We start from the raw sequence: 26,965 nt of genomic DNA, 5'->3' as shown, positions 1-26,965 counted from the left end.
CCCGTGGGTGACAGAGCTCTCAGCCAACGGCCGCAGCCAATGAGCGCCCGGGGGCGGGGCCGGGAGCGGATTGTTTATGTCCCGGGAGAGGAAAGTAGGTCAGAGCGCCGCGGGCCGGGCCGGGCAGGTGGGCCGGGGACTCGGGGGACGGGCAGGAGCTGGGAGCCGTGGTTGGGGTTTGGCTGAGGGCGGGCCGGGGTTGTGCGACCCGAGCGCCGTGGCCTGGCCTGGCCCTGTCCGGCGGCCTCAGCTGCCGGCACAGCCGGGCTCCGGTGCCCGCCCTCGGTGGAGCCGCTGCCTCCGCGGCCAGGGAGCCAGGCCGGGCCTCCCGCCGTGGTTCCCCCGCGCCGCCCAGTGCCCATGGCTGTGCGGGTCACGCTGCAGCATCGCTTCGGGCCCCGGAAAGGCCTCAGCGAGCCCAGGGCCCCGCAGGGTGAGCGGCTTTTGGTGGCAGCGCTGCTGTGACAGCAGGAGCGGGACAGGGGCCGTCCCCTGTGCTGGCACTGCTGAGGCAGCTCCAGTCCTAAGGGCAGCTCTGGTCAAGCAGATACTGAGGGGCTGGAGTACAAGGGGGGACTGAGAGCTGGGAAAGGGGCTCAGCCTGGAGAAAAGGAGGCTCAGGGGGGACGTTGTGGCTCTGCACAACTCCCTGACAGAAGGGGACAGCCGGGGGTGTTGGGCTGTGCTCCCAGGGATCAGGGACAGGACAAGAGGAAAGGCCTCAAGCTGTCAGGGTCAGGTTGGATATTGGGGAAAATTCCTTCATGGAGAGGGTGGTCAGGCACTGGCACAGCTGTCCAGGGCAGTGGTGGGGTCACCATCCTTGCCGGTATTTAGAAGCTGTGTGGATGTGGCACTTAGGGACATGGTTCAGTGATGGCCTTGGCAGTGCTGGGAATGGTTGTACTCATTGATCCAAGAGATCTTTTCCAGCCGTAACAGTTCCATATCTGACTCTGCCACTGGTGCTGGGATCTCTGTGCTGGCTCTAAGCCTCAGCCTTAGTGAGGGCCTGGGGGAGCAGGGCAGCTCTGCTGGGCTGCCGTGGGTGCTCAGCAAAGCTGGAGAAGGGTTTCTGCTCTGGTTTTAGGTGCTTTCCCAGCACGGCTGTGTGATCCCTGTGATTTCGGCAGATGGGATTTCCAGAGCCCTACAAAGCATCCATGAGCAGCTGCACAGTTGGCCGTGGCTTGGCCTGTCCTGCTTTCCCAGGAGCTGCTGTCCCACTGGGGGCAGGAGGAACAGGGCCAGGTGCTTTATGGCAGGCTCTGGCTTGAGGCTGAGCTGAGGGAGAGGGTTCAAGGGTTACAGTCCCTCTTGGTGGGGAGTTGAATCCTGCAAAGATAAACTTGAGGCAGATGAGATTGGAAGTTGAGGTTTCCCTGTCACATCCAGTGCAATGGTCCTGTGTGGGAGCTGGTGTGCCTGTCAGGCTGTGCCAGGGAAGGAGCCTCAGGAAATCTGTCTCTGAACAACATCCCTGTTGGGCTGGGAGTCATGCAGCAGCTTCTGATGCCTTGTGCAGGCTGACCAGGAAGAGACTGGACAGAGCTAAAGAATAAAGTAGGTACTTATTAGGAGGCCTCAATGGATCCAACTTGGGCAACACAAGAGCCCAGCCAGGGCTGCACTCAGGATGAACCCAAAATGTTCACAAAATGCACGGCCGGTCACAGGGTCTCTCACTTTGATAAGTTCTGCTCCATTTGTATCTTGGAGTTAATTGTCCAATTCCAGCTTTAGCCCATGCAGTCCCATCCTGCTTGTTTTTCTCTCTTCAGTCCATGTTGTTTGTGCTCTTGGGCCTGAGATTTGGATCATTTGTCCTTGATCCCCAGCTACAGAAGGAATTATTTTGTCTCCCTACCCTGTGAAGAGAGCTCACCATCCCCTAATGTGAAGCTCAGAACTGCACACTACAGCAGCACAGAATCTGAAAACTGTAAAAGCTAAAACCTAAGGCATCACTTCCCTTCTGTCTGTTGTCCTTGAGGCAAGTTGGGACAGGTCTGTCACAACCCTGGTTTCCTTCCAGCGAGCAGGAAAGTGGTTTCTCTTCCTCTCCAAGCACTGGGAGCAAAGTCTTCCATCAGAGGGCAGTTGTAGGTGGACAGCCTTCCCTGGAGACAGACAGGCTGCAGGGGGCTCGGGCAGTGCAAGTGGCTGGAGCCAGGACAGCTGCTGGAGGGTCACTGGGCAGCAGGGAGGCTGTGTCTTGGAGCAGCCTGCTCTAGTGGAAGGTGTCTCTGCCCATGGCAGGGGGTGGAACAAGATGAGCCTGAAGGTTCTTCCAACCCAAAGGACTCTGATTCTGACAGCCCTGAAGCTCCCCAGGCCAGGTGAGAGGTGGCTCTGCAGCAACTGCCCCTCTGCAGGACCCAGTTCCTGCAGAGGGGCAGTTGCTGCCACCATAGCTGGATACTGGGAGTGTTCCTGGGGCCAGCTGAACAGCTGGCTCAGGGAGAAGTTGACCCTGGGTGGAGAAAGAGGTTGAAGTTTGCAGAGGCTCTTCACGTGCAGAGAACTTCCTTTACTGATCTTGTGCTGGTCCCTCGGGGAGTTTGGTGGCCTGGGGAGGTGCAGAGGTGTGGCAGCAGTGTAATCCCGTGTTCCTTCCCCAGCCTACCTGCGCGGGGGCAGCATGGCGCGGCGCCCGCGGAGCAGCCGGGCCTGGCGCTTCGTCCTGAGCGGGGTGCGGCGCGAGACCGACGGCCGGGCTGGTGCGCGGGGCTGGGGCTACGACTCCGACGGCCAGGTAGGCTGGGCTCGGGGCTCCGGGGACACTGGGGGTGCTTTCCTGTCCCTGACACCAGGTGGGAACTGGCCAAGAGCGGGAAGGATTCAGTAATGGTCACTATTGATACTAAATCCATGGAATGGGTGTGTCATACATAAAGTACATACAATATTTTTGTTATTGTTAGGTTGGACGTGACACACACGTGATCAGGGTCCAAGAAGAAAAAGGTTTTTTATTTTGCGTGTTCTCTAGCTTATATACTCTTAACAAAGCATGATCTTAAGTCATTAACTACATCACAATAACTTATCATATTCATTGGTGCAAAGCAATTAGCATCAGTATAATTGGCAAAAGTTTTACAGAAATTTAATAAGATTGAATACACATCTACTTATGCATGCAATCTAGCTTACAAAAATTTTCATGTGTCTTTTCTAATCTGTTTTCATGCTGACAGCCCTGTCTTCTTCCTTGTTATGGATGCATTCAAAATCATCAATTGTTATTTCTTCTATTAACTCAGCTTTGCTTGCAGGTCAGCTGTCAAGCCCCTCCATATTTTTATAAATTTTTTTTTGAAGCAGAGCTCTAGATAAGTGTTTGAAGTGGATCAGTTCCCTCATCTGGCTGGCTGTGCTCCCTCCTGGGCTGTGAGGGGCTTGGAAATGGTGGTGGAGATTGCAGGGCAATGTCTTCAGACTGAAATTTCCTCACATTTCCTGCTCTGCAGTGTGAATCCAACTTCTGAACCTGATCCAGGTGTGCTGGAGATGGAAACACAGCAGGGAGAGCAAGAGTAAAACAGTGCAAGGAGTGACTGATTCGCCTCTGCCATCCTTCCCTATTTTCCTAATCCTTGAGTGTGTGAGCTGAGTTCCCTGTGCAGTGGTGGGGACACAAGGAGCTGCTCCAGGAGCTTCAGAGCCACACTGAAGCCAGGAGGCTCTGCCAGAGCACAGTGTCCAAACCCAGGCACTGTGCTCCCAGAAAATGAGCAGTTTTCTGTCCCTGCAGTCAGGGGAATGACAGGATTTCTAGGCAGCAGTACTTGGGAAAGTTAGAAGTTAGGTTAGACAGAACCCGAGCTCTTGGGTCTGCAGGGCAGAGCAGGCCTGAGCAGTACGTATGTAAGCCCAAGTAGTTTCAACTCCCTCTCTTACACAGCTGCAAGAGCATGAGTTTAAAGGATTTTTGTTATTAAATGCCCCGACCATGGTGGTGAATAACAAGCAGGTACACCTGAGCAGCACATAAACCTAGAGTAACTCTGCAACCAGTGACAAGAGAATCCCTTAGGCAACACCATAGCACAGGAGTGAAACTGGCCTGTGGCTCTCACCATGTCCAGTCCAGGATCACTGTGATCTCTTGGCACTAGGGAACAGTACATCAGGTTTTTGAGTTCATGAAAGTAAACAAAAGCCCTTTAATCCTGCCCTGGGTTCCCCGTGGGCCTGTCTGCAGTGGCCTGGGAGCTGCAGCCATGCTGCTCAGCTGGCTCCCTTTATCCTGCCCCCTCTCCCTTCTCCTCCTGTGCCTCCCAGCCTCTTCACAGCCTCTCCAGAGCAGTGCTCAGCTCTGCTATGGCTGGATCCTGCCTGGTGAAAGCCAAAGCTTTAGCACAGAATTTCCTTCAGAATGTGTGTGTTCCAGACTTGGGCTGTCACCCTGCTGTGACAGCTCCACGTCCCTGGCAGGCACACAGGATGTACCTGCACTGCAGAGTGCTGAGAGGTCCCTGCAGCTCAGCAGGCACTATCCATGTCCCAATGTCCCAGAGCAGGGTGATTCCATGGGCACAGCTCCCTGTGGGACACAAGCCTGGGGATGTCCCAGCAGAGCCCTCAGGGAGTTCTGCCAGCCCAGCTCCCATGCCTGGCATGCCCAGCAGTGAGCATTCTTGTTCTCCCCAGCAGCACAGCGACTCAGATTCGGAGCCAGAGTTCTCCTCCCTGTCTCCCTCCATCCCAAGTGCCATCCCTGTGACTGGAGAGTCCTACTGCAACTGTGAGAACCAGAGTGAAGCTCCCTATTGCTCCAGCCTGCACACCCTGCACCGTGTCCGTGACTGCCGCTGCGGCGAGGAGGACGAGTGTAAGGGGCTCGGCATGGGGGTCCCCTGCAGTGTCCTGTTCCTGTCCCAGCACCCCTTTGTTTACATCCTGAGGCCCAGGAGGATTACCAGCCCCTGCCTGCTGTTGTGTTTCTAGGCTCAGGGCTGATGCTGTTACGGAGTCAGCTCGCCCCTGGGACCTGCTTTCTGATCTGGCTTAGGCCCCGGTGAAACAGAGCTCTGCTTAGGGCCCTCCTGATCCCTGCAGGGGCTGGCAGGGTGCCTGGCTCAGAGCACAGCATGGGCTTGGGCTGGGGGGAGAGCCTGGGGCAGGGCAGAGCCACCTCCCTGGGAGGAGAGCCTGTGGAGTGTGGGGAGAAGGAGGGCTCTGCCTGGTATCCGCCAAAATTTGGCCTGGTGAATGCTGACATTGGAGCATTGATCCATCCCTGGTGAGACACTGCAGAGTAGTTCAGGCCTCAAGCAGTTCTCTGATGTGTACAGCTTAAGATTTATCCTCTTAAAGAATAAGAGAAATAGAAATAAACCCACTAACAGGCCTTCAGAACAAACATCTGCCTGTGCTTTGGCTTGGGGCTCGTTCCCTGAGGGTCTTTGCCCATCCTTGTCCCCTCTGTGCTTCCTCAACAGATTTTGACTGGGTGTGGGATGAGCTGAACAAGTCCACGGCCACGCTGCTGACGTGTGACAACCGCAAGGTGAACTTCCACATGGAGTACAGCTGTGGCACGGCCGCCATCCGCGGCAACAAGGAGCTGGCAGAGGGCCAGCACTTCTGGGAGATCAAGATGACCTCCCCGGTGTATGGCACTGACATGGTACGTGTGGGGCATGCAGAAATGCCCAGGAGTTGGGACAGGGGCTGGCAGGATGAGGTTCCACCATGGCAGATGAGGTCTGAGGCTGTCTGGAAGTGCACAAGTCCACGGGGAGCTGATGAGGTGCATCCCTGGGATCTGAGGGAGCTTGTGGATGAAGTGGCTTAGCCACTGTCTGTCATATTGGAGAAGCTGTGGCAAGCTGGTGAAGTTCCCAGTGACTGGAAAGAGGAAGCATAACCCCATTTTAAGAAAGGGAAATAAGAAAGATCTAGGGAAGTACAGGCTTACCAGTCTCACCTCTGGGCCTGGCCAACATGGAGCAGATCCTTTTGGAAGCTATGCAAAGGCACATGGAAAGAGTGGATGTGACTGATGACATCCCTCATGGCTTCACTAAGGGATTCAGTGGCCTTCTGTGATGGGGTTGCAGTGTTGGTGGAGGAGGGAAGAGGAACTGATCTCATCTGCCTGAACTTGTGCAAAGCATTTGTTGCTGCCTTGCATGGTATCCTTGTCTCTAACCTGGAGAGACATGGATTTGACAGAGGGATCACTTAGGTGTATGGAATTGACTGGATGATCACATGCAGAGTTGGGAGTCGACAGAGACCAGTGACAAGTGACATTGCTCAGGGGTTGGCACTGGGACCAGTGTTGTTTTACATCTCTGCTGGGGACATGGACAGTGAGATCAGGGCACTCTTGGCCAGACTGAAGCTGACACCCAGCTGTGTGGGGAGGTGACACCCAGGAGGGGAGGGATGGGGCAGCCCCAGGGAGACCTGGACAGGCTGGAGAGATGGGGCCATGGGAAGAAAGTTGAACAAGGCCCAAGTGCTGGTGCTGCACCTGGGTCAGGGCAATCCCAAGAACCAATCCAGGCTGGGCAGAGACTGGAGCGAGAGCAGCCCTGGGAGAATGACATGGAGTGTTGGAGGATAAGAACTGGACATGGCCTAGCCATGAGGACCCAGAACCCCCCTGTGCTGGGCTGAGCCCCCAGCGTGGGCAGCAGGAGGGGGGGATTCTGCCCCTCTGCCCCCTCAGCTGAGACCCCCCCTGCATCTGGGGCCCAGCACAGGAAGGATGTGGAGCTGCTGGAGAGAGTCCAGGGCAGCCCATGGCGATGCCCCAAGGGCTGGAGCCCCTCTGCTCTGGAGCCAGGCTGGGAGAGCTGGGGGTGCTCACCTGGAGAGGAGAAGGCTCCAGGGACACCTCAGAGCCCCTGCCAGGGCCTAAAGGGGCTCCAGGAGAGCTGGAGAGGGACTTGGGACAGGGCATGGAGGGACAGGACACAGGGAATGGCTTCCACTGCCAGAGGGCAGGCCTGGATGGGATATTGGGAAGGAATTGTTCCCTGGCAGGGTGGGCAGGCCCTGGCACAGGGTGCCCAGAGCAGCTGTGGCTGCCCCTGGACCCCTGGCAGTGTCCAAGGCCAGGCTGGGCAGGGTTTTGAGCAGCCTGGGACAGTGGGAGGAGTCCCTACCCATGGCAGGGGGTGGGATGAGATGAGCTTTACAGTTCCTTCCAACTCAAACCATTCTGTGACTCTGTGAACTGGACAGGGACCTTCTCCAGCATTTTAGCTGTGCCTTCTCACTTAGGAAAGGAAATCAGAGCTGGGAACCTTCAGCTCCACCCTGAAACCTCTGACTTGGCTTTGCCAACCCCTCTGGGTGTTTAGGGCTGAGCCAAGAAGAGGAAGGAAGAACTGGAGGTGGAATCTTGGTTGTGTCTTGTTCCTTGAAAAGGCACTGAGCTTGTGTTCTTCCTCCCTGCTTTGCCTCGCAGATGGTGGGGATTGGGACTTCGGATGTGAACCTGGACAAGTACTGCCACACCTTCTGCAGCCTGCTGGGCAAGGACGAGGACAGCTGGGGACTCTCCTACACAGGTAACATGGCCAGGGTGGCTGGCTGGGCAGCAGTGGCATAAGAGGTGCCACCAGGCCTGTGAATCCCTTTGTTAAGGACACCAGAGCAGCTGGTGGCAGCTCACAGCCCTTGGAGCATCTCTCCTGGCCCACTTTTTGGAGAGCCCTTAGAGCTGGTGTGGGACCCTGCCAGGGCACCAGGCCACTACAGTCACATCAGCACTTTAGTGTTTCACTGCTGCTCCCTGTGCTCTGGAGCTGTAAAACCTCACTTTTGCCTTTCCACCATCCACTCTGGGATGGGAGGGCAGGGGTCAGAAATGCAGGGATGTTTCTGGTACTGAGTGAGGCTGTACCAGCAGCATGGGAGTTGGGATGAATTTCTGGAGTGCAGATTTTCCACAGAATGCCATTTTTTGTGTGTGTTTCCAGGATTGCTGCACCACAAAGGGGACAAAACGAACTTCTCCTCGAGGTTTGGCCAGGGCTCCATTATTGGGGTGCACTTGGACACGTGGCACGGGACACTCACGTTCTTCAAGAACCGCAAGTGCATAGGTGAGAGCCAGGGATAGGGTGGGAGCAACTCGAGTCTGGCTGCAGCAGAAAACAACTGGGAAAGCAGAAGGTGTGAAGTGAGTGGGAGGAAGGTCTCGTTTGTTGTTTAGTAGATTGGGATTCTGGAAAGCTTTTCCCAACAGCTTTGTAGTTAATGGGCTCGGGGTAGGCGGGACGGGGGAGATCCCTGTGTCTAAACTAACGTGCCCTCCTTGGTGCTGTGCCTGGCAGGGGTGGCAGCCACAAAGCTGCAGAACAAGAAGTTTTACCCCATGGTGTGCTCGACGGCGGCCAAGAGTAGCATGAAGGTGATCCGGTCCTGTGCCAGCCGCACGTCCCTGCAGTACCTGTGCTGCTTCCGCCTGCGCCAGCTCCTGCCCGACTACGTGGACACGCTGGAGGTGCTGCCCCTGCCCCCAGGACTCAAGCAGGTGCTGCACAACAAACTGGGCTGGGTCTTGAGCATGAACTATAGCACGTCAAAGCCTTCCTCCTCCTCATCCTCGGGGAGCGACTCAGACAGCTTGTGCGGCTCGGATGCGGAGGCCTGCCAAAGGAAGAGGTGCAGGAGGACATAATGGCTCTGCACAGCATGTGCGTGAGGTTTGTTGTGTTGTCTGCAAGGGCCAGTCAAGCCTGATGCACCTCTTCCTTCTGGGGACATCCATTTCTACGTGTTGGCAAAGATTTCTCCAGCGCTGGGCAAATCTTTGGCCTTGACATCCATCACAGGCGTTTAGAAGAGCTGCTGGCTCCAAGACATGCCAATTCTGACACAAGAAATTTCTGGTGAAATATCTGAGCTTCATCTCCTGACTTGCTGTGGAAGCCAGCACCTCTTCCCAAAGGATCTCTCTTCTCCCTGTTGGCACAGGCAACGTTTAAGAAATTGGACTTGATGACAGGAGTTGGACTTGATAATCTTCATGGCTCCCTTCCAGCTCAGGATGGTCAGGCAGTCTCCTGGTTGGAGTGTGCTGGATTCCAGTCAGATACTGGACCTGGCTCACTGAGACACAATCCCAGGCCCGTCCTCTCTTCTGTGTGTGTAGGTTTGGTGTCTGCCATCACCTCGTCCCGCTCTGGGGCACGATGGAGCAGCAGCTGCAGGGAAAGGGCCCCCAGAGACCCTGCTGGGAACAGGTCCAGGAGCTGAGCTGTGGCTGGTGTTCCTCGAGCCCCTGGGGACTTTTAATTGCTTTGCATGTTGGTTTCTGCTGCTTCTCCTCTGTCCAAGACTGTGTTAAACTGTAATAATAAATGTAGAAGCTGTCTGTTGTTCCTCTTGGGGCCCTTGAAGGCAGGAGGCTGCAGGTGCTTGTGAGAAATAGCCTGGGAGGTTTTGGGTGCAGCAGTTGTGTGTCAGAGCTGGAGGAGGTGAAGGCAGCAGAGATGCCCTTGTCTCTGCCCTGTGCAGGGCTCTTGTGCTTCCCACTGAAGCAGAAGTCTGGCTGGGGTGATGCTCAGTGGAGCCAGGGTGATGCCGGTGGCTGTGCACTGGAAGGGAGGCTGCAGGGTTTATAGTGCCTGTCCTCTGGCAGGTCACACTGGGAAAAACACCCCAAACCCCCACCCCAGAGCCTGGCAATCAGAGCAGCCCCTCCAAGACTTTGTGGTCCTGCTGAAGGGAAATGCTGGAGTAGGATCTGGACAAGTGCCTCACTGTGCTGTGGCCTCATGCCACTGCCAGGGAATGGGCTCTATGCTCTCACAGGGCTGGTGCCAACCCAGGCCAGTCCCTGCAGGGCCTGTGGTCAGCCCAGGGGGCTTTTCCCCAGCCTTTGAGCTCTCCTCTGGTGGGCTGAGGAGTCAGGGCTGAGCTGGTTCTGTCAGCCTTGCAAAGGGCATTGGAAAGTAGAACAGGGCTGAGGTATGGATGGGAAATGGCTTTTAACCAGTTCTCTCTGTGAGTTTCCTTCCAACACATTCCAGCTACTGCTTTTTCCTCTGCTCCCATCACAGACCCCCACAGGTCAGGTAAAACTTCTTGCACTATGTGCACTTCTTCCCTGCTGAGCTCATTCCCAATCCTGAAGCAAAGCTGGGTCTTGCTGCTCTGGGGCTAGGCTTTGAATGAGAACTTTACTGCAGCAGGTCAGGCTCTGTCCATGGGCTGCATTGGTGCTGCAGCCAGAACAAGCTGCCTTCTGGTTTGCTCTTCCCCAGGAACTGACTCAAGCAGCAGCAGCTGCAGGGAGGAAGGTGGTTTGGAGGGGCTCTCCTGCTCCTGCAGCACTGGTTGCTCCAGGGCTGTGGGAACAAGTCCAGGGGTTCTGTGTCACTGTGGAAAGCCCCAGTGAACAATCCCAAACCTCAGCAGGCACTGGGGGAGACCTGGCCCACCTCCATCCTGGCTGTGACTGTTTCTGGTTAATAATGGAGCTTTGGGAAAAGAGAATCCCATCCTAACCCACCATTTCTGGATGGATTTTCTGGAGCTTACTCAGCATTTTCTCGTGTTGGGAGTTCAGTGAACAAACTGCCCTGCCCTGAGCTGTGTTACCCCAAGGAAGTGGCTCCTCTCCTCTCAGCTGCTTTTAACAGTTGGCAGATATTTTCCAAAGTGACTCAAACAGGACCCACATGTCCCTGGGAGCCACAGCAGGATCTACAGAAACAGATCCCACAAAGAGCCAGAGCAGGACATGGAAGGTCAAGACACACTGAAGAAAACACATGGCTTGTCCAGCACCTCACCTGCAAGGACGGAGCTCCACCAGCCTGTTCCAGCATTCCTCAGCTCTCACAGGAGACAGGCAGCTTTCCAGCCAGCAGGAGAGAAAGCTGGGGAAGCTGAAAGAGGAAATGAGAGCCTAGAGGGTGAAGAAAGCATCTGTAATGAGACATTTATTGATGTGCAAGTCTCTGTTCTGAAGGAGAATCAGCTGCTTCCCCTGGCTGGGCTCCCAGCTGCAGCTCAGCCACAGCCAAGCACTAGCAGATAAAAGGAGTGACCAACACCACCCACAGGTCTCTCTGTGGGGAGCAGGACAGAACCAGAACAGGGCTGGGCTTAGAGATGTGCCCCAGCAGAGGGTCTTTGCCACTGATGTCCTATGTCACTGGGATGCTCAGAGGGTGTCACTTGTCATCTTCTGTGCTGCATTCTATCCATTCCATCCTATGGAAGGCACAGAAGATGAGGGAACAGTTAGCACAGGTGCTCTAGAAGACCCCAATCTTCCCTGCAGGACTCAATCCCATTGTTACAGTGAGGATCATGACTGAGCCTTCATCCAAACATATCGGGATGGGGGAGCTCAGAACAAACCTCCATCACTTGGAGACAGGCCTTGCACACACTCAGTTGTGTGCTATCTCTCCAGAGAGAGCTTTGAGGCCACTTCATAACATCCTAGAATGGTTTGGGTTGGAAAGAACCTTAAAGTGCATCTCATCCCACCCCCTGCCATGGGCAGGGACACCTTCCTCTGTCCCAGGTTGCTCCAAGCCCTGCCCAGCCTGGCCTTGGGCACTGCCAGGGATCCAGGGGCAGCCACAGCTGCTCTGGGCACCCTTTGCCAGGGCCTGCCCCCCCTGCCAGGGAACAATTCCTTCCCAATATCCCATCCCGCCCTGCCCTCTGGCAGTGGGAAGAAACTCATCTTCCAGAGAGGCTGTGCTGAGGCCAGAGACCAAAGCTCCAGGGCAAGGAAAAGGACAGGAGAGTATTTGACTACATGATATTATATTAAAAAAAGTTCTGTCAGAGTTCCTCATCCACTACGAGTTTTATATGATTAATGTTCACAAAAACAAGCATTTACTGATCCATTGGCTGAGCTGCTGTCAGAAGGGTCAGAGCATCCCAGTCTAGTCCTGCTCCTGCCATTCTCAGTCAGGAACAGCAGAAAGCTCAGGGGCATGGAGGGAGGGAGAATGTGGTGAGCTAAAACAGCTCCCTGAAGGATCAGAGAGCAGAAGAGCAAAGAAGGTGTGGAGTACACCATAAGGAGAGCTTGGTGTCCTGTGGAAGCCCTCCCAGCTCTGGAGTGACACATTTTCTGCCTGAGGGGCTGCAGGTGTCAGACTGCAGCAGCAGCCACTGGGACATCAAATCCAGAGCTGAGGGACAGACCATGGGGCACAGTGGCTGCCCCAACAACGACTGAGCTGCCCTGGCTGGGTGGACAGCCAGAGGTATCCCCTGGGGAACATCCAAGGTGATGTGAGCAGGCCCTGGGATGTGGGACCACAGAAGGGAGAGGCCTGGGAGGGCTAACAGGAGGGTGAGAAAATACCACTGGAACAAGGCTTTGGTTTAATCACACACCCAGAGACAAGGCTTGCTTCCCTGGGGAACTGGTGGCACATTCAGATCTTGTTTGCTCCATCAACACAGAGATTTTAGTGAAGATTCCCATGACATTCCTCCCTGCCCTTGTCCTCCAAGCTTCAACAGGCCACAGAGGGCTTTGAGGGCTCACATGGAGCAGGGGAGGGGTTGCTTCTACTGTAGCTGCTGCTGCTGCAGGGCTGACTCTGTTCTACTGCTGGAATTATCACCTCCACACCTGCCAGAGTCCTGGGCTGTTCTTCTCCTCTTGCATGCCCTGACCCTGGAAGGGCAGGAAGGAAACTCCAGCAGCTCCAGCTGCAGAAAGAGCTGGGATCAAGGCCTGAGGCTGCTGTGTGCCCAGACCCCAGAGTTTGCAGCCTTGATGCCTTGTGCTGCCCTAGAACAGAGACTAGATGGAGTTAAAGAATAAAGTAGGGATTTACTAGGAGGCCTCAATGGATCCACCTTGGGTAGCACAAGAGCCCAGCCAGGGCTGCACCCCAGGTGAACCCAAAATGGTCACAAAATGCACGGCCGGTCACAGGGTCTCTCACTTTGATTGTTTCTGCTCCATTTGCATATTGGAGTTAATTGTTCAATTATAGCTCCAGCCTATGAAGTCCCATCCTGCTTGTTTTTCTCTGTTCAGTCCACGTTGTTTGTGCTCTTGGGCCTGAGACTTGGATCATTTGTTCTTGGTCCCCAGCTAGAGAAGGAATTGTTTTGTCTCTCTACTCTGTGAAGAGAGCTCACCATCCCCTGATATGAAGCTCAAAACTGCACACTAAAGCAGCACAGAATCTGAAAACTATAAAAGCTAAAACCTGAGGCATCACCCTGGCATTAAGTTCTGGGCTTCTTCTAAAGCCTCTTTCTGCCAAGGGCTCAATCTTTTCCCCACTCAATCTTCTTTCCTGGACATCTCCAGAGCACGGGGGTGAAAAGCTTTTCCTAAGGTCATCTTCCCTCCTTCCCTAGTGCTGAGTCACCACTGCATTCACCACGAAGACATCTGCAGAGACTCTAAAGGACCTTGAGACACACAAATAATCTGGGCCCTTCCACTGACAGCATCAAGGACAGGCTGGCAGACACAGACAAACAACCCTGTAACTTTCACTGATGTTTCCCAAAGCTCTGGGCTTGGGATGTGAGAGAATTATTCACTTGTCCGGGTGTTTTGTTGTTGCCCTTGTCAGAGAGGTGCTGGCCAAATTGCTGCTACACACAGCACATGGTGTTACCCCATGGCTGCAGCACGCAGAGAAGTGGGAGGTGAAACATGTAACTCACGGACCAAGACTCAGGCGAGCCAGGACAGCCCGAGGTTCTCACCCTCCTTACCCCTGCTAGCGCTGGTGTCAGTGTCCCTGGGAGTGGCCAAAAAAACCACTGGATGTGGAACTTCCTGATATGGCTGAGCGGGCAGTGGTGTTTGCTCAAAGGTTGGACTTGATCTTGGAGGTCTTTTCCACCCTTAATCTTTCTCTGAAAGCACATGTGTTGGACACTTCCCTGGGCGAGATGAGCCCGGGCTGGCCAGGCAGGGCGGGGAGCAGGGATGGCCGGGATGGCAGGGGAGGGAGCCGGGATAGGAGGGCAGGAATGGCCGGGATGGCAGGGGAGGGATCCGGGCCGGCAGGGCAGGGAGCCGGGCTGCCCAGAACAGTTCACTCAGCCGCTGCAAAGCTGCTCATCTTTCCTAGCTCCCGGTAAGCCGTGAGTCCTAACCCCCTTTGGGGCACGTTCAGGCAGGGCAAAAATTTAGCTCAAGGGATATCAAGCCAGGGTTTAGATGGTGTTTGATCTACTTGGTGACTGCTGTGGCATCACAAGGAGCACTGCTGGGGGTTCACAGGTTCTGCAGAGCAGGGAACTGAAGGAGAGCTAACAGCCCCTTCCACAGCTGAGCAGCTGGTGGTGGGTTTGGAGAGGGAAGGCTGCACTCAGGCCCCTCTGAAGGGACTCCAAAGAGTGCCTCAAACCTGGCAGTTCCTCCTTGATCCCATTGCCAGGGTGAAGGTGTAAGCAAGTGGATGCAACCTGATCCAAGGCAGCCACCACCCCTAGGGCAAAGCATTCCTTCACAGAGCTCACACACGTGGGACTTGGCCATCAGCTCAGCCCAAGTGACAGAAAGCTTCAAGGACTCCAGGTTTTACCTCCAGAATCACCTCGTGAGGCAAAAGAAGCTTCCTGGGAGCTGGGTCTCTGCCGTGCCAGGGTCAGGGGCTGCTGCCTGCCCTGCCCTGGGCACAGGGCTCATGCAGGAGCCCCACACACTCACATCCCAGGCCTGCTGTCTGTAAAGAGGAAAAAGGTCAGGCTTCGTCCCACATCTGCCACCTCAGATATGACCTGGAGCTGGAGACAAAGGTGTGGCAGCAGCTCCCCTGTGAGTGAGAGGAGACCCCAAACCATGATGAAACCCACTGGCTGCCTCTGCTGGCAGAACTCCACAGGCCACAGCTGGGTTTAAAAAAAAACACATTTATCCTCATAGGCTTCGATGAGGAGCTGAGGAGATGGTGAGGCAGGGGCTGTCCCTGAGAAATCATCCCTGATGGAGCCCCTCTGCTCTGGAGCCAGGCTGGCAGAGCTGGGGGTGCTCACCTGGAGAGGAGAAGGCTCCAGGGACACCTCAGAGCCCCTGCCAGGGCCTAAAGAGGCTCCAGGAGAGCTGGAGAGGGACTGGGGACAAGGCATGGAGGGACAGGACACAGGGAATGGCTCCCACTGCCAGAGGGCAAGGATGGATGGGATATTGGGAAGGAACTGATCCCTGGCAGGGTGGGCAGGCCCTGGCACAGGGTGCCCAGAGCAGCTGTGGCTGCCCCTGGACCCCTGGAAGTGTCCAAGGCCAGGCTGGATGGGGCTTGGAGAGACCTGGGATAGTGGGAGCTATCCCTGCCCATGGCAGGGGGTGGGATGAGATGAGCTTTGAGGTCTCTTCCAACTCAAACCACTCTGGGATTCTGTGAAACACTCCAGACAGAACAGGACAGACCAAGCTACTGCAGCTGCATCCGTGCAGGAGTTTTGGATGTGATCCCAGCAGCAGCACAGAGGAGACCCCTCTGCTGTGCACCTACAGGACAGGAAGGAGCCAGGACTGGGAGCAGCACACAAGTGATACACTCAGAGCCCACAAGGGCTCCAGGCCAAGGACATCTCTGAGGGCAATGAACAGCAGCCAGTGTCCTGCTGCCCTCCTGGCTCACCTCCAGAGCATCAGCACCCAGCTCCTCATGCCCTGCCTTTTCCAGCCTGTCTTTCTCTGGCCTTGCATGGGACTGGATGGACTGGGAATTTCTCAGGGAAGAAGCACAGGCTGCCCAGACAAGTATAAATAAAATGCTGTAGCACTGCAGAGAAGTGAGAACTAACACAAACCTCTGCTTCAAAGTGCAAGAGTTTTCCTGGGCTGTGTACCCTGAGTGTTTCTTTCCAGGAAATTTTCATGGACTCCATGAGAACGGAAAAGCCAAATGCAAGGAAAGGCAAGGTTTGAGCAGTTCCCCCTGAGGAAGCAGCACCTCTCCTGGGGTAAGAGGTATATCCCTGGAGGCCTTCTGCTGTACTCAGACAGCCACTCCCAGCTTTCAGACCACTCCCCTCTGTATCAGAGCTTTACTCCAGGGTGGAGCAATGGCACTTTGGAAAGAATCCTCTTGCTTGTTCCATGTTCCATTGCTGTGGAGCACTTTGTGTAGCTCTGGCTCTGACATCTGTATCCCCTGTGTCCAGCAAAAGGTGCTTCAGGAAATCCTCTGGCTCTACCAACCCCTCTTTATCCTAAAAGGTGAAATATTTCCAGCAGGATCAGTGGTCCAGAACGAATGCGGACAGATCTGCAGCTGTGCAGAGCCCACACTGTGAGAGGCACCAACACTCCAGGCTGTGCCAGTGCTATGCTGGTGAAAGACCATGGCTGAACTGAAAGGTGAAAATCCTCCCCAAACAAGCAAAAAGGTGCAAAAAGAGCCTGAGAAGGAAGGCAGGCAGAGCCTGAGAAGGAACTCCTCCAACTGCAGGAGTTGCTAAGTGTCATGAAAGGAGACAAAAAGCCTTTGTCTGCACTGCACAGGGTTGGATGGCCACCTTATCTGCTCCTACATGCTCTGGAGTCTCTTACATAACCACAGGATCTGCAATGTTCTATCCAGCAGGAGCAAAAATAGAGTTCTGCCTCCGCCTGACATTCCTGCAGTGGGGGCGAGCAGGGGAACAGCACCTCCCAGCTTTCTGCCACCCTAGAATCCTCCACACTGAACCTTCCCACTGAAATCAGAAGGTGTTTTGTGCCACAAGGTACCTGGCCTTTCAGGTTCCCAGTCAGGGGTTCAAAAAGTGATCACTGGGCTTTCCAAATGAGGCAGCAAATTTGTTCAGATCCCCCCCATGCCCAGATCCGCCCTGTTCAGCCCTTCCAGATGTGCAGCTGCTGCCTATGGCACCATTCCATGCACACATCTGAGCTGGGAATGCTGAGCACCCAAGTGAGAGCTCTGTAGGAAGGATTTGTAGTCTCATTCTTGCTTACTGCAGCTTCCTGTGCTCACCCTAGATGCACACCTGCCTAAAACTGTGCCTAAAAGACACTGGCTCGGGAAGAATCTGCCTGGGAATCGGGCCCAGCTCCATCTTCCAAGCTACCTGGAAACCAGTAATTCACATTTCTGGGGCTCCTAAAGAGGGAAGTCAAAGTTTTCTCCCCACAGCACAGCATTGCCAGAGAAGATGAGAAGGACTCACCCAAGTGGAGAGCGTTTGACATGTTTCTCCTGCAAGTTCTGCTGCAGGGAGGCTCAAAAGAACATTTACAGTGCAAGGAAATGAAAACCTGCACCCAAGTGCCTGCACCAGGATCTTTGAGGAGACCTGTGGAGAATGACAGAACAACCCTGGTGTGAGAAAATGAGGTGTTTCATCAGCATTGACAAACACCAGAAATAAAATGAGTGTGAAATGAGGGATGCTGCCTGTGTGGAAGTCTGGCTGCCTGCAGCACACACGGGTGCTGGCTGGGCTGGGGACTGAGCTGCTGACTTCATCACTGAAACCTCTGCAGGCACCTTGAAAAGTGTCCTAGAATAAATCTTATGGAATTGACAGCAACATCATTACTTTTGAACCAGCCTTCTGTGAAGGAAGACTGAGATCAGCCACGGGGCTGGAGTTAGGAAGCTGGGTTTGATCATCTGCCACACTCCTTCAGCCCCACTGCCATTCCTGTATGGAAGAGGTTTTACAGCCACTTCTGTGAGCCAGAGAGAAGTTTGATAAGAGGATCCGTGTTTGCCTCTGGGACAATTTCCTACCAAGGTCATTGACATAGAAACCAAGAAAGAAAGAAGGCTAAATAAGAGAAATCTGCAACTGTCTGTTCCAATGAGCACTTTGTCTTTCCTGACCAATGAGTAAAGTGTAAACTTAGGAGTTTTGTAAGAATGTATAAAAAGCATGCATGCTAAAATAAAAACAGGTTTTAAGCCTTCTGAAGATGGAGTGTGGCTTTGTATTGTCTCTGTCTCAACCACGACACTCCTGCACACCAGGCGTCACGGGCAGCACATGGAGAATGTGCTCTTAATTAGTGGCTCTGTGAGCAGCTAAATGAGAGCTGACACCTCATATTAGGCTCTGTCCTCAGGGCACTCTGCAACCTTTGCAAACCGTGTGAGGACTGTTCCCTGCACAGACACCTTCTCCAGACGGGCTTTGTTTGAGATGTTCCGACAAAACAGCTCGGCTGTCCCCAAGAACACGAGGGGAGGGCTGACAACGCTGCTTGTGCCCCTGAAAATCCCAGCGAAGTTTTAGGGATGCCCGGACGGGACGGGCCCGGCGCTGCCGAGGGCCGGGAGCGGCTCCGCGCTGCCCGCGCTCCCTCTGCCGGCACCAGAGCCCGGGAGCAGCTCTGGGAACAGCCTCTGGATACAGCCCCGGAACAGCTCTGGATACAGCCTTTGGGAACAGCCTCTGGATACAGCCTCTGGGAACAGCCACTGGATACAGCCCCGGGAACAGCTCTGGATACAGCCTCTGGGAACAGCCTCTGGCACCGCCCTCGCCTCCCGAGCAGCGTCCATGGCTCTACAATGGACTGAGTTTATCCTATCACGGCCAGAATAACAACAGTACTGAAGCAAAGGGGTCAGCTTCCCCCAGGCCTCAAAGCCACGCTCTGGACCTCCAGGATGCAACAACTAATGATTGATTGCTACAAACGCGGGAATAATGTACCCAAAACGATAAAGCAGCTGGATCCCTGCTGTTTGGAGAAGGATCCCTGCTTGTCCCAGCCGAGAGCTAAGTGAGGAGAGGGAGCAGAGCACTGTCTCTGAACACGAGAAGCAGGATGGAAGCAGAGCCAGCACTCCATGAGGCACCCGAGCAGCTCTGGGAGCAAAGCCAGCCCTCCACAGGGCACCTGGTGCAGGTATTTCATGTGCTGGTGTTTCCAGAGGCTGATTTTGGAGGGAGCTGAACCAAGAGGGGAGTTCCTGAGAGCAGGAAATGGAGTCCTGGAGCGCTGTGCTAACGACCCCCGAGGCTGAGAGGGCACTGACAGGCGGGGTCTGACACCCCAACATGCAGTCAGTGCCTGTGCTCTGGACAGAGGAGGTCCTCAGCTGCTCTGCCCTTCTGCTCTCGCAGCACGGCCCGGGGGAGCTCAGAGCTCCCTGCCCCGGCTAGGGGGGCTGCTCAGTACTGCAGCAGCCGCCCCACACCGCACTGCTCTAACCACGACTAGCGTTCAGTCACGACCGCAACGACAGTGACAGCGGGGGCAAAACAGTATCATAAACACCCGGGACGCTGTGGCCGGGCCAGCGACAGAGGGGAGCTCAGAGGCGGCAGCAAGGAGGCCGCGGCCGGGACACCTCGGCCCGGTGGAGTCCGGTGTGTCCCCCCCCGGGCCTGCACCGGGCCCCGCCCGTTACCATGGGAACGGGCCGTACCCGGTGTCCCCGTGTTTCCGCCCCGCCGCTCCGCGCCCCCGGCACGACGGTTCCGCGGGGGGCGGTGACAGCGCGGGGGGAGCACGGCCCCTTTAAGCGCGGCGCCGCCATGATCTGCCTGGTGCTGGGGCTCATCGCCAGCCTCTTCCACAGTGGTACGGGACGGGACGGGATTCCCGGCCGGGTCTGAGGAACAGGGACCCCCCACTCCCCTTGTGCCTGAGGGCCAGGGACCTCCCTTCCCCGGGAGAGACCCCGCGGCTGAAGGCCCAGGCCAGGCCCCCCTGTCCCTGTGCCCTCTGCGGCCAGCACCGCCCTGCCCTCCCCTGCGGGAACCTGGGAACCCCCTTTGTCCCCTCGGCTGGGGGCCTGCCACCCCCCTCTGCCCGCTTGGCTGAAGGCCCGGAGGCGTCCCCTTCCCCCCTCACACCTCTGTCCCTGCAGCCTTCGGCGGGGTCAATGAACGAACCTTCGTGGCCATCAAACCGGACGGCGTCCAGCGGCGCCTGGTCGGGGAGATCATCCGGCGCTTCGAGAGGAAGGGGCTGCAGCTGGTGGGGATGAAGCTGCTGCAGGTGAGCGGCCGGGCCCACCCAGGCTGGGCGTCCCTGGAGTCGAGGAGCCCCTGCGGCCCCCCAAGCCTCGGCTGTGCTGGTAACTGCTGGGGGTTCTGCCTGTAGAGCCTGCTGGTGTCACTCCAGCACCAAATCCTCGCAGCTCAGGGAGTTGGCACTGGGAGGGTGACTCCAGCTGTGGGGAGCATGTCTGCCCTTGGCTGTGCCCGTACTCCAGGGCTGGCACTGTAAGCTGGCAGCTGGAAATGCCTGTCTGTGTCAGGCTTCTGCTGTATCACTCCTGGAATTGGGCGTCAGTGCAATTCCAGGAGTGAAACAGCAGAAGCCTTTCATTCTGTTAATTTCCTGCATCTCTGAGGTGCAACCCTTGCCCCTGTGGGAGCAGACTGAGCTCTGTGCTCTGTGCAGGCCTCGGAGGAGCTGCTGAAGGAGCACTACATCGCCCTGCAGGACCGTCCCTTCTACGGCCGCCTGGTGAAGTACATGAGCTCCGGGCCCATTGTGGCCATGGTGAGTGCTGGCCAAGGAGCAGGAACAAGTGCCAGGTGTGAGCAGCAGTGGCTGCTGGCACAGTGGAAGTAAGGTGATATCCCCCCTCAGAGGGTCTCTTGAAGCTGTACTGAACTGCAGGGATGTTTTCTGTTGTAAATTAAATAATAGAATGGCTTGGGTTGGAAGGGATCTTAAAGGTCTCGTTCCAGCCCCTGCCATGGCAGGGACACCTTCCACTAGACAAAGGTTGCTCCAAGCCCCATCCAGCCTGACCTTGAACACTTCCAGGGATTGGGAGGAATCCACAGACAATTTGGATTATTTTCCAAAATCAACTTTGGAAGAATAATTTGGAGACCCTTTGCTGTCTGTCACCTGGGTGAATCTGGTGGGGAGTTCAGAGGGCAGCTGTGACCTGCTGGGGCAGCTGTGGAAGCTGATCCTGGTTTTGCTCTCCTGTAGGTCTGGCAGGGCCTGGATGTGGTGAAGACAGTTCGCACCATGATCGGGGAGACCAATCCAGCTGAATCCAGGCCTGGCACCATCCGAGGAGACTTCTGTGTTGAAGTCAGCAAGTGAGAGCTTTGACTACTTCTTCCCTCAGTGTTTCAGGGCATCCTGTCCAGGCATTCCTGTACCAGGCCTGCCCAAGTCACATCAATCTGCATTCCCAGAGCAGAAGTTCTCCCTTTTGTCCTCAGACCAGAGCTGAGCTCTGCTTCCCAGGGTTGGCCTTAATAGGAGGAAGAGCCTGGGTTGTGTTTTTCCTTCTTCCTGAGTGCTCTGTTGAAAGCAGGTGGGCTTTGCCTGTTGTCCTCTGGTAATCAGGACTGTCAGGCTGTGAAGAGGAAGGGAGGCTCCCACTCAGTCCTTTCATGGGAGCAGGTGAATATCCATGGGTGGTGACCTTGGGTGGCCCCAGCCTGGCTCATGGTAGACACAGCTCTTACTGAACCATCCTGCCTTAGATCTGTTTCCTGGTGTCTGATACCAAACCTGCTTTGATGGAAGGGGGAAAATATGGAGGCACAGCTGGAATCACTGTCATAAGAAATGCACATCCCAGATCTACAGCCACTTGCAGCTCCTCCTGTAGCAAACAAAAGGTTCTTCAGCATAGGAGGGGGGAGTGCTGGGAGCTGGCACTGCTGAAAGGATGAATGGTGTGGGATAGGAAGGGATATTGTGGGACAGGACTGGCTCCACTAGTTTAATGAAATTGGTCAAGGGGGAATTTTGCAGGATGCAGCATCCCTCTCCCACCTTTCCCAGCTTGGTGAGAGCTTTCTCCTTGCCCACAGGAACGTGATCCATGGCAGTGACTCGGTGGAGAGTGCCCAGCAGGAGATCTCGCTCTGGTTCCGCCCCGAGGAGCTGCCGTGCTGGGAGGACACGGCTGCACACTGGATCTATGAGTGAGCAGCAGTCCCAGGGGGAGTTCATCCTCCTGCTGGGACACAGCACATTTCCATCCATCTCATGGCAGCTGCTGGGGCTGGCTGCAGATCCTCTGTGGGATTCCTCTTCTGCCTGTGGGATCTTGGGAGCTGGGCTGTGTGTGGAGCTCTGGTTCAGCTCCTGCCAAGGGGAGCTCTTTCTTTTTTTCTCTCTCTGCTCTAGTAGGTAGTTGGTATTGTTGCTCTGTTTGCTGAAGCATCTTAAATCCCAAGTAGCTCAAGCTGATTAATTGAAGCAAAACTTGAGCTCTTGGCCCATTCCTGGGTGTTCTCATCCCTGCCTGGAGCAGGAGAATGCGTTTTCCTTGCTGATGGGAGAGGTGCTGGTCACAAGGTGATGGGCTTGACAATTTACCTGCTTTTCTTTTTCTAGAAGGCTTTTCACCTAAGGCTCTTAAAGAATTGGGCTGCTGTAGGATAAGGGAGCAAATTCTCATTTTGGAGTTCATTCCAAGACAAGGAATGAAGGATGGGACAATTCTCTCTCCCTTGGGGGGAGCCCTGGGTGCTGGGCTGTCAAAAGCTCACCCAAGTTTCAGATGTGATGAGTCCATGGAAGGAAGATTCTCCAAATGCTGCTAAATGCACAATTCCTCAGGCTCTGCTTCCTGGGCTATGGCTGTGGAGTGGAAGCAGCTCCTTCAGGTCTGCTCTAGTTCTCTGAAGCTGCATGACCCTGACCCAGCCTAACACCAGACTGTCCCTCTGTGTCATTGATGTGAGGCAGCAGCACTGGGGCAGCCACAGGAATAGAAGCGGGAGAGGGAGGCAGGGAAGAATTTGTGGATCTGGGGCTCAGGAAGGATTATTTAGGGGAGTATTTAGCTCTCTCTTGTGCAGAGGCTGTGCATTCCTGGCACGGAGCTCTGGCAGGTCCTGAGATCTTCCTTGTCCCCCTGAGAGCTTGCAGTGGAGCTTTCCTGCTGGGAAGGTATCAGGAAACCAGTTTGTAATGGGCTGGACACCACCTGTGAGCTGTTCCTGGGCCACCCAGCCCCTCAGAGCTGTGCTGTGTCTGAGCTCCCTGTGCAGCCTTACCAGAGCAAAAGGACAGGGACAGTGACATGGAGTCCTGCCATGGCTGAGGGACTTGGGTATACTGAGGGAAGAAGATCCCCAGGGCTTTCCTGTGTGCAGGATAAGTTTCACCTGTGCCCTGAAAGCCTGTCCCTCTGGGTGCTCAGCTTTGTAGGTGCTGGGGAATGAGGGCAGCTCTGAGGGAGCAGAGTGAAGTCACCCCCACTCCTGCTCCCTGCTGGCCCCAGGGTGGTGGGGCTGAGCAGGGCAGGGGTGGGAGGTCTCCCTCAGTGAGTGGGGCTGTCCAGCTGCCTCAGCCAAGGGTCCTCCTGCCTTGGGGCCTTCTCCAAGGACCTGTGTCCAGCTCTAAATACCTGACAGATCCCATTTGTTCCTGGAACTCATCCACTGGGCTGAACTTGGAGTCTGGCTGCAGCAGGCTGCAGGAGAAGGCACTGGTGAAGACCAAGGTGTGAAGCCAGTGGGAGGAAGGCCACATTTGTTGTTTGACAGATGCATTGAGAAGAGCTGTCGGCACCAGGAGCTGCCAGCTCTGACACAGGAAAGCTCTGCTGCCCAAATAGCTGAGCTTCATCTCCTGCCATTGCCTCTTCCTGGAGGATCCCTCTTTCCCCTGTCTACACAGACAGGATTGAAGATGCCTCCTGGTTTCAAAGTGCACTGAACTCCAGTCAGATACTGGACCTGGCTCACTGAGACACAATCCCAGGCCCGTCCTCTCTTCTGTGTGTGTGGGTTTGGTGTCTGCCATCACCTCGTCCCGCTCTGGGGCACGATGGAGCAGCAGCTGCAGGGAAAGGGCCCCCAGAGACCCTGCTGGGAGCAGGTCCAGGAGCTGAGCTGTGGCTGGTGTTCCTCGAGCTCCTGGGGACTTTTAATTGCTTTGCATGTTGGTTTCTGCTGCCTCTCCTCTGTCCAAGACTATGTTAAACTGTAATAATAAATGTAGAAGCTGTCTGTTGTTCCTCTTGGGGCCCTTGAAGGCAGGAGGCTGCAGGTGCTTGTGAGAAATAGCCTGGGAGGTTTTGGGTGCAGCAGTTGTGTGTCAGAGCTGGAGGAGGTGAAGGCAGCAGAGATGCCCTTGTCTCTGCCCTGTGCAGGGCTCTTGTGCTTCCCACTGAAGCAGAAGTCTGGCTGGGGTGATGCTCAGTGGAGCCAGGGTGATGCTGCAGCTCATGGCAGCAGAAACAGCAGGGTCTGTGCTCCTGCAGGAATCACAAAATCCCAAAGTAGCTGTGGTTGGAAAAGACCTCTGGAGATCATTCAGTTCCCTGTCAGAGCAGGGTCACATGGAGCAGTCATCACAGGAATGTGTCCTGGTAAGTTTGGAATGTCCCCAGAGCAGGAAATTCCACACTCTCCCTGGGCACCTGCTCCCGTGCTTTGCCACCCTCAGTGTGAAGAAATTCTTCCTCATCTTGAGGGGAGATTTCTTGTGTTTTACTTTCTGGCTGTTGCTCCTCCTCCTGTTGCTGGGCACTGCTGGCAGAGCCCTGCCCCATCCTCTTGGCTGGATGCCAGCCCTGTATCATACCCTGCTTTCTGCTCCTGGGGCTTTTCCCTGGATTGCCAGCAGTGCATTTGCCAAGGAGTTAGGTCTGAGCTGCTGCTGTCAGCCAAACAAACACAGAGCCTTTGAAAATGAAAGATGGTTAAAATTTTTATGGGATGGGAAATGGCTTTTCACCTCTTCTCTCCACAGTTTTGCTCCATGTTCTCTCTTTTGACCTGTTCTCCCCACAGTTTTGCTCCCAGCCCTGTTAGTGGTAACACAGAGCTCCAGCCCCAGTGCAGAGCAGGACAATCCCATCCCTCAGCTGTACCCAGGGCAGAGTCAGCTCCTCTTGCTGCCACTGATGGCTCCTCCTGAAGTTGCTGCCAACTCCCAGGTCTGTCTGCTGGGCTGCTCTCCAGCCTCTCATCCCCCAGATTGTCCAGCCCTGTCCCAGGTGCAAAGTCCAGAACTGTTGCTGTTGGATTTCACACAGGTTGTGACTGCCCAGCTCCCTGTAAGGGCCTTTTGGGGCTCCACAGCCCCTTCTAGTCACTCTTGTTGGCAAACCTGCTTAATGTATGGTAAATTCCTGGATTTGGAGCATTTATAAAAACATTCAAGAGCACCAGCCCTCAAACAGAGCCCTGTGTAACCCCACTGGTGACTGTCCCTTTTCCCTGCCCTGGAAAATCCAGTTCCAAGGTAATAAAGGGCTTTTCTCCCCCTTTTCCCTGGATTTGGAGGGGTCTCCTTTCATTCCAGCCTCATCCCAGCTTTGCTGCCATATCCAGCCACCCAAATCATGGGAGTTTTGGAGCTTCCTGCCTGTCTGGATGTCCCAGCCCCTTCCCCAACATCCCTGGAAATTCTGGGAAAACTAGACTGGATACAGGGAGAGCCATTTTGGGCCATTCCTGATGTGACCCCATTTGCTGTAGTCCTTTCAGCTTGAGCTGGCACTGCCTGCTCACCCATGCAAAGGGTGGAGCTGTGTGAGGGCTAACCCAAGAGAGTACTGGAGATGGTACCAAAAGCTTTGCTAAAACCCCAACCCACCCCATCTACTGCCTTCCCAAGGATAGCTGACACAGAGCTGGGAGGGGAGCTGATCCCTGACCGAGGCAGAGGAACCTTCTGGAATACAGCACAGACCAGAGCAGGCTCCTGCAGCTGAGGAGGAACAACCCCAGGCACCAGGCTGGGCTGCAGCTCTGTGGAAGAGAGTGACACTGACTGCTCTGCTCCTGACCAGCCCAGGGGCCAAGGGGGGTTCCTGGTGGTGTGAGGGAAGGGATCCTACCCCCTGTGCCTGTGGAACATGGAGCTCCTGGAGCAGCTCTGGTGGGGGCTGTAAGGATGCTGAAGGGCCTGGACCATCTCCTTGTGAGGAAAGGCTGAGGGAGCTGGGGCTGCTCAGCCTGGAGAGGAACTCCAGCTGAGAGGACCTCAGCTCTGGGTGTCCCTGGGTGCAAGGAGGGCTCAGAGCCAGGCCCAGGCTCTGCTTCAGAGCCCAGCAATGGCTTCAGAGCCAGGGGCAGGGACTGAGCCCAAGAAGTCCCAAATGAACACAAAAAACTTCCTTCTACAGTGGCATGGGCTGCCCAGAGAGGGAGTGGAGTGTCTGTTACTGGAGATGTTTCAGAGCTGTCTGGCACAGCCCTGTCCCCTGGGCTGGCAGGGCACAGGCAGCTGGGACCAGGTGAGCTCCCATGGGCCCTTCCAGCCTGGACCATTCTGTGACTCTGGGCAGTCAGTGCCTGAGCCTCTCCCACATGGGGATGAAAATGAAGCAGGACCTTCCCCTGGGGGACCTACACTGGCTGTGACTGCTGCCTGCATTGTTTCTCTGGGGGTTTTCAGCAACTCCCTAAATAACCTCCAGGATTTCAACAGACACTGAAGTGGGACTGAGAGGCTTGTAGGACGCAGGGTCTTCCTTAAGTCTGCTTGAGAACTGGGACATTTATCACCTTCCACTCAACAGAGACTGTCCAGACTCCCCAAACCCTGAAAAACAATGGAGATTTGGCAGGGTGCCATCAGTCAGTGCCCTGGCGTGGATCCCATCGTGTCCCGTCCTGCCAAAGCGTCCTGAGCAGGTTCAGGGGCTGCTGGCAGTTTGTCATCTTCCAGCACAGGCCTGCAGCCTTATCCACGCGAGCATCTACAGATAGAGATACATCAGATTACTCTGTTGCCCTTCATCTTTACACACATCCCCTACACTGCATTTCATTCTATGGAAGAAACCTCAGCTTGCTTAAGGGACACGAGGGGCAGGACGAACGCAGCTTCCTGGAGGCTTCACGCCACTGATTCTTATGAGGCTCCACCAAAGGCTGCTGGGCGGGTGAAGCGGGCGCGGGCAGCCTCTCGGTGCGCTCTCCGCCGGCGCTCCGCTCCCCCAGGGACCGCCGCCATCTTCCCGCCCCTCCCGCCGCCGCGCGCGGGCTGCCGGGACGGGGCGGTGCCGGCGCCGGGGATTGGCCCGCCGCGATCACGTGCTGAGGGGCAGCCGTCCGCGAACCTTTCCCGCGAGGTGTGGTCGCGGCAGCAGCCGCTGATTGGTTGCTCTGCGAGGCGTGGCCGCTAGAG

At 55.6% G+C, this 26,965-nt stretch overlaps 2 protein-coding genes and 2 long non-coding RNA genes across 10 annotated transcripts; 2 read left to right on the top strand and 2 right to left on the bottom strand.

Annotated features, from left to right (window-relative positions):
- The first annotated feature begins 50 nt into the window (after nucleotides 1-50).
- SPSB3 (splA/ryanodine receptor domain and SOCS box containing 3) lies at nucleotides 51-23,832 on the top strand. Of its 6 annotated transcripts, XR_007778855.1 has the most exons (8): nucleotides 135-433; nucleotides 2,622-2,755; nucleotides 4,657-4,837; nucleotides 5,448-5,635; nucleotides 7,430-7,532; nucleotides 7,944-8,069; nucleotides 8,301-9,212; nucleotides 23,702-23,832. XR_007778855.1 is itself a non-coding variant. In XM_050980200.1 (7 exons), the coding sequence occupies exons 2-7, from the start codon at nucleotides 2,642-2,644 to the stop codon at nucleotides 8,645-8,647; spliced, it is 1,059 nt and encodes a 352-aa protein (XP_050836157.1). In that variant the 5' UTR covers nucleotides 51-94; nucleotides 2,622-2,641; the 3' UTR covers nucleotides 8,648-9,343. The 6 variants fall into 6 exon arrangements, 5 of the variants coding, with proteins under 5 accessions (XP_050836157.1, XP_050836155.1, XP_050836154.1 ...); XM_050980200.1 differs by lacking the exons at nucleotides 135-433; nucleotides 23,702-23,832 and adding an exon at nucleotides 51-94 and having other exon boundaries at nucleotides 8,301-9,343; XM_050980198.1 differs by lacking the exons at nucleotides 135-433; nucleotides 23,702-23,832 and adding an exon at nucleotides 62-127 and having other exon boundaries at nucleotides 8,301-9,343.
- Nucleotides 9,047-26,825, bottom strand: LOC115484284 (uncharacterized). The gene is made up of 3 exons (XR_003945017.2): nucleotides 26,621-26,825; nucleotides 23,630-26,534; nucleotides 9,047-9,140 (listed from the first exon to the last, which is right to left on the bottom strand). It is a non-coding gene; the product is annotated as an uncharacterized LOC115484284 (long non-coding RNA).
- Nucleotides 10,899-19,930, bottom strand: LOC115484280 (uncharacterized). 2 transcript variants are annotated; one of them, XR_003945011.2, is made up of 3 exons: nucleotides 19,783-19,916; nucleotides 17,104-17,229; nucleotides 10,899-11,190 (listed from the first exon to the last, which is right to left on the bottom strand). It is a non-coding gene; the product is annotated as an uncharacterized LOC115484280 (long non-coding RNA). The 2 variants fall into 2 exon arrangements; XR_007778856.1 differs by lacking the exon at nucleotides 17,104-17,229 and having other exon boundaries at nucleotides 19,783-19,930.
- NME3 (NME/NM23 nucleoside diphosphate kinase 3) lies at nucleotides 19,316-22,083 on the top strand. Its single transcript, XM_030229631.2, has 5 exons — nucleotides 19,316-19,468; nucleotides 19,758-19,888; nucleotides 20,297-20,398; nucleotides 20,843-20,955; nucleotides 21,682-22,083. Exons 1-5 carry the CDS (start codon nucleotides 19,423-19,425, stop codon nucleotides 21,797-21,799), a joined length of 510 nt encoding a protein of 169 aa, XP_030085491.2. The 5' UTR covers nucleotides 19,316-19,422; the 3' UTR covers nucleotides 21,800-22,083.
- Nucleotides 26,826-26,965: the final 140 nt, after the last annotated feature.

Source organism: Serinus canaria, chromosome 14 (assembly GCF_022539315.1).
Source record: "Serinus canaria isolate serCan28SL12 chromosome 14, serCan2020, whole genome shotgun sequence".
Classification (NCBI taxonomy): Eukaryota; Metazoa; Chordata; class Aves; order Passeriformes; family Fringillidae; genus Serinus; species Serinus canaria.
The sequence above is the reverse complement of the archived record's forward strand: the minus strand, read 5'-3'. Positions and strand labels throughout refer to the sequence as shown.

What these genes read in the sequence shown, in the direction of transcription:
- SPSB3 (XM_050980196.1), top strand. Translation starts at nt 361, where the DNA reads ATGGCTGTGCGGGTCACGCTGCAGCATCGCTTCGGGCCCCGGAAAGGC. An exon ending in CGGTGTATGGCACTGACATG is followed by an intron (nt 5,636 to 7,429) that starts GTACGTGTGGGG and finishes TTTGCCTCGCAG; the next exon opens with ATGGTGGGGATTGGGACTTC. An exon ending in CTGGGGACTCTCCTACACAG is followed by an intron (nt 7,533 to 7,943) that starts GTAACATGGCCA and finishes GTGTGTTTCCAG; the next exon opens with GATTGCTGCACCACAAAGGG.
- NME3 (XM_030229631.2), top strand. Translation starts at nt 19,423, where the DNA reads ATGATCTGCCTGGTGCTGGGGCTCATCGCCAGCCTCTTCCACAGTG. An exon ending in CCGGGCCCATTGTGGCCATG is followed by an intron (nt 20,399 to 20,842) that starts GTGAGTGCTGGC and finishes GCTCTCCTGTAG; the next exon opens with GTCTGGCAGGGCCTGGATGT. An exon ending in TTCTGTGTTGAAGTCAGCAA is followed by an intron (nt 20,956 to 21,681) that starts GTGAGAGCTTTG and finishes CCTTGCCCACAG; the next exon opens with GAACGTGATCCATGGCAGTG.